This window comes from Penaeus japonicus, unplaced genomic scaffold (genome assembly GCF_977035675.1).
Source record: "Penaeus japonicus unplaced genomic scaffold, GWHDUDI00000001_assembly GWHDUDI00000030, whole genome shotgun sequence".
Lineage (NCBI taxonomy): Eukaryota > Metazoa > Arthropoda > Malacostraca > Decapoda > Penaeidae > Penaeus > Penaeus japonicus.
The window spans coordinates 12114124-12119123 of record NW_028234432.1 but is presented as its reverse complement, the minus strand read 5'-3'; the positions used below and the strand labels follow the sequence as shown (position 1 = coordinate 12119123).

The following is a 5000-nucleotide window of genomic DNA, read 5'->3' as shown; positions in this document are numbered from 1 at the left end:
CAGCAGGACCAGAATCCAGTAGGATAAGACATTCCCTAAACCATATCATATTATATCCAATTCTACCATTACATTGTTAAATTATCTTCAGGCTCAAGTAATCCAGAATACTCCAGTATATCAAGCTTCACTAGTCCTTGTAGTTCAGGCTCCCACAGTAGCAGGCTTTCATCCTACTTGAATCTCTCTGGTACCAGTAACTCCAGCTTGAGAAGTTCTATATCCTCAAGCTGCTCTAGGGCCAGTTCGTCTAGTAGTAGCCATAGATCAAGTTTGTCCGTCTCCTGCTCATCAAGTATCAGCATACTATGTAAATTCATATTTTTACTGCGATCATATTGTTGTGATTCTGTATAGTGGAATATAATTCTTATTTACCTTTTTTTTTTATTCTTTTTTTTTGGGGGGGAGGGGCATTAATGAAGTTGTATTCCTTGACTCTGATCAGGTTAACTCTCTTTACCGAAGAAATTATTATATATCTAAAATTATCTTCAGGTTCATGTATCCTGGAATACTCCAACATCTCAAGCTTTCCTAGTTCCTGTAGTTCAGGTTCCCACAATGACAGTTTTTCATCTAGCTTGAAGCTCCATAGATCCAGTAGTTTAGACTCAAGAAGTTTAATTTCTTCAAGCTGCTCAAGTACAGAAACGTCTCTTTCATGCTCTTCAAGCATCAGTATACTGAGTAAATATTCATTCAATTTCTATAGTTTAGTTTAAGGACTGTTCTATTTGTATTATCACATATAATTTTCAATCTTTGGGTAAATTAGGTTGTTATATAAAAATCAATTATGTGGCTATATTTTTTAACAATATCTGTATCAACAAGCAGAAAGGATGCATGACTGCTATTATTCAGTCAACAACCAGCAGGAACAGAATACAGTAGGATATGACATTCCCTAATCCATATTGTATTATATCTAATTCTACCATTATATTGTTAAATTATCTTCAGGCTCAAGTAATCCGGAATACTCCAGTATATCAAGCTTCACTAGTTCTTGTAGTTCAGGCTCCCACAGTAGCAGTCTTTCATCTTACTTGAATCTCTCTGGTACCAATAACTCCAGTTTGAGAAGTTTTATATCCTCAAGCTGCTCTAGTAGTAGCCATAGATCAAGTTTGTCCGTCTCCTGCTCATCAAGTATCAGCATACTATGTAAATGCATATTTTTACTGCAATCATATTGTTGTGATTCTGTATAGTGTAATATAATTCTTATCTATCTATCTATTTATTTATCTTTTGGCATTAATGTAGTTGTATTCCTTGACTCTGATCAGCTTAACTCTCTTTTCTGAAGAAACATACAGCATTTTTTTTTTTTTTTCATGTTTCAAACACATAAGACAATTCAATTAAAAAAAAAATGTAGCACCTAGTACCACAGTTTATTCAAATTATTATATATTTGAAATGATCTTCAGGTTCAAGTATACTGGAATACTCCAGCATCTCAAGCTTTACTAGTTCCTGTAGTTCAGGTTTTTCATATAGCTTGGAGCTCCATAGATCCAGTAGTTTAGATTCAAGAAGTTTAATTTCTTCAAGCTGCTTGAGTACAGAAATGTCTCTTTCATGTTCTTCAAGCATCAGTATACTATGTAAATATTCATTCAATTTCTGTACTTTAGCTTAAGGAATATTCTATTTATATCATCACATATACTTTTCAATCTTTAGTTTTGGGTAGGTCAGGTTGTTATATAAAAATCAGTTATGTGCCCATAAAAGATGCATGACTGCTATTATTCAGTCAACAACCAGCAGGACCAGTAAATTGTTAAATTATCTCCAGGTTCAAGCAGTGTGGAATTCTCTAGTATGTCAAGTTTCACTAGTTCTTGTAGTTCAGGCTCCCACAGTAGCAGTCTTTCATCTGGTACCAATAACTCCAGTTTGAGAAGTTTTATATCCTCAAGCTGCTCAAGGGCTGTATCCTCTAGTAGCCATAGATCAAGTTTGTCCGTCTCCTGCTCATCAAGTATCACCATACTATGTAAATTCATATTTTTACTGCAGTCATATTGTTGTGATTTTGAATACTGGAATATATATTAATTTTTTTCTGCCAGTAATGAAGTTACATTCCTTGACTCTGATCAGCCTAACTCTCTTTTTCTGAAGAAACATACAGCACTTGTTTTCATGTTTCAAGCACATAAGACAATCCAGTAAAAAAAAAAAAGAAAAAAATGTAGCACCTAGTACCACAGTTTATTCAAATTATTATATATTTAAAATTATCTTCAGGTTCAAGTATCCTGGAATACTCCAGCATCTCAAGCTTTACTAGTTCCTGTAGTTCAGGTTCCCACAATGACAGTTTTTCATCTAGCTTGAAGCTCCATAGATCCAGTAGTTTAGATTCAAGAAGTTTAATTCCTTCAAGCTGCTCAAGTACAGAAATGTCTCTTTCATGCTCTTCAAGCATCAGTATACTGTGTAAATATTCATTTAATTTCTATAGTTTAGTTTAAGGAGTTCTATTTGTATTATCACATATAATTTTCAATCTTTGGGTAAATTAGGTTGTTATATGAAAATCAATTATGTTTTTGCAATATCTGTTCCAACAAGCAGAAAGGATGCATGACTGCTATTATTCAGTCACCAATCAGCAGGACCAGTATCCAGTAGGATATGAGATTTCCTAATCCATATTGTATTATATCTAATTCTACCATTATATTGTTAAATTATCTTCAGGCTCAAGTAATCCGGAATACTCCAGTATATCAAGCTTCACTAGTCCTTGTAGTTCGGCCTCACACAGTAGCAGTCTTTCATCCTACTTGAATCTCTCTGGTACCAGTAACTCCAGCTTGAGAAGTTTTATATCCTCAAGCTGCTCTAGGGCCAGTTCGTCTAGTAGTAGCCATAGATCAAGTTTGTCCGTCTCCTGCTCATCAAGTATCAGCATACTATGTAAATGCATATTTTTACTGCAGTCATAATGTTGTGATTTTAAATAGTGGAATATATTTATATATATATATATATATATATTATATATATATATAATTATTATATATACATATATGATATATATTTTTTTTTTTTTTTTTTTTTTTTTCCTGATTCTGATCAAACTCTCTTTCTGAAGAAATATATGCACTTAATTATAAAAGAAAAGAAAATTAAGTACCTAGTACCACAGTTTATTCAAATTATTATATATTTGAAATGATCTTCAGGTTCAAGTATACTAGAATACTCCAGCATCTCAAGCTTTACTAGTTCCTGTAGTTCAGGTTTTTCATCTAGCTTGGAGCTCCTTAGATCCAGTAGTTTAGATTCAAGAAGTTTAATTTCTTCAAGCTGCTTGAGTACAGAAATGTCTCTTTCATGTTCTTCAAGCATCAGTATACTATGTAAATATTCATTTAATTTCTGTACTTTAGTTTAAGGAGTTCTATTTGTATTATCACATATAATTTTCAATCTTTAGTTTGGGAAGTTAGGTTGTTATATGAAAATCAATTATGTTTTTGCAATATCTGTTCCAACAAGCAGAAAGGATGCATGACTGCTATTATTCAGTCAACCAATCAGCAGGCCAGTATCCAGTAGGAACCATTATATTGTTAAATTATCTTCAGGCTCAAGTAATCCGGAATACTCCAGTATATCAAGTTTCACTAGTTCTTGTAGTTCAGGCTCCCACAGTAGCAGTCTTTCATCTCTGGTACCAATAACTCCAGCTTGAGAAGTTTTATATCCTCAAGCTGCTCTAGGGCCTGTTCGTCTAGTAGTAGCCATAGATCAAGTTTGTCCGTCCCCTCATCAAGTATCACATACTATGTAAATGCATATTTTTACTGCAGTCATAATGTTGTGATTTTAAATAGTGGAATATATATATATATATATTATTTTTTATTATTTTTTTTTTTTTTTCCTTGATTCTGATCAGCCTAACTCTCTTTTCTGAAGAAACATATTGCACTTGTTTTCATTTTCAAAGCATAATAAGACAATCAAAATATAAAAGAAAAGAAAATTAAGTACCTAGTACCACAGTTTATTCAAATTATTATTTATTTAAAATTATCTTCAGGTTCAAGTATCCTGGAATACTCCAGCATCTCAAGCTTTACTAGTTCCTGTAGTTCAGGTTCCCACCATGACAGTTTTTCATCTAGCTTGAAGCTCCACAGATCCAGTAGTTTAGATTCAAGAAGTTTAATTTCTTCAAGCTGCTCAAGTACAGAAATGTCTCTTTCATGCTCTTCAAGCATCAGTATACTGTGTAAATATTCATTTAATTTCTATAGTTTAGTTTAAGGAGTTCTATTTGTATTATCACATATAATTTTCAATCTTTGGGAAGTTAGGTTGTTATATGAAAATCAATTATGTTTTTGCAATATCTGTTCCAACAAGCAGAAAGGATGCATGACTGCTATTATTCAGTCACCAATCAGCAGGACCAGTATCCAGTAGGATATGAGATTTCCTAATCCATATTGTATTATATCTAATTCTACCATTATATTGTTAAATTATCTTCAGGCTCAAGTAATCCGGAATACTCCAGTATATCAAGCTTCACTAGTCCTTGTAGTTCAGGCTCCCACAGTAGCAGTCTTTCATCCTACTTGAATCTCTCTGGTACCAGTAACTCCAGCTTGAGAAGTTCTATATCCTCAAGCTGCTTTAGGGCCAGTTCGTCTAGTAGTAGCCATAGATCAAGTTTGTCCGTCTCCTGCTCATCAAGTATCAGCATACTATGTAAATTCATATTTTTACTGCAGTCATATTGTTGTGATTTTAAATAGTGGAATATATTTATATATATATATATATATATATATATATATATATATATATATATATATATATATATATATATATATATATATATATATATATATATATATATATATTTTATTATTTTTTTTTTTTTTTCCTGATTCTGATCAGCCTAACTCTCTTTTCTGAAGAAACATATTGCACTTAAATATAAAAGAAAAGAAAATTAAGTA

At 32.3% G+C, this 5000-nt stretch overlaps 2 protein-coding genes and 1 long non-coding RNA gene across 7 annotated transcripts in view; 2 read left to right on the top strand and 1 right to left on the bottom strand.

Moving 5' to 3' along the window:
- Positions 1-4259, top strand: part of LOC122262878 (uncharacterized) — a 4435-nt gene extending 176 nt beyond the window's left edge. The window contains exons 1-4 of one of the 2 annotated variants that reach the window (XR_015192565.1): positions 1-1616; positions 1811-2011; positions 2266-2940; positions 4073-4259. The exon at positions 1-1616 is cut by the window's left edge and continues 176 nt beyond it. Coding sequence is in view for 1 of the 2 variants with exons in the window: in XM_086555060.1 (XP_086411186.1) it covers positions 1580-1616; positions 1811-2011; positions 2266-2492 (465 nt within the window). In the remaining variant the exon portion in view is untranslated. Of the gene's footprint in view, positions 1617-1810; positions 2012-2265; positions 2977-4072 lie in introns of those variants that run through there. The other variant, XM_086555060.1, reaches the window with a different exon arrangement.
- The window catches only part of LOC122262871 (uncharacterized), a 165362-nt gene that overhangs the window by 148341 nt on the left and 12021 nt on the right, over positions 1-5000 (top strand). The gene's annotated exons all lie outside the window — the stretch shown is intronic.
- The window catches only part of LOC147468200 (uncharacterized), a 4843-nt gene continuing 4749 nt past the window's right edge, over positions 4907-5000 (bottom strand). Inside the window, exon 2 of the long non-coding RNA XR_015192566.1 lies at positions 4907-5000. This exon is cut by the window's right edge and continues 835 nt beyond it. This is a non-coding gene — a long non-coding RNA (uncharacterized LOC147468200).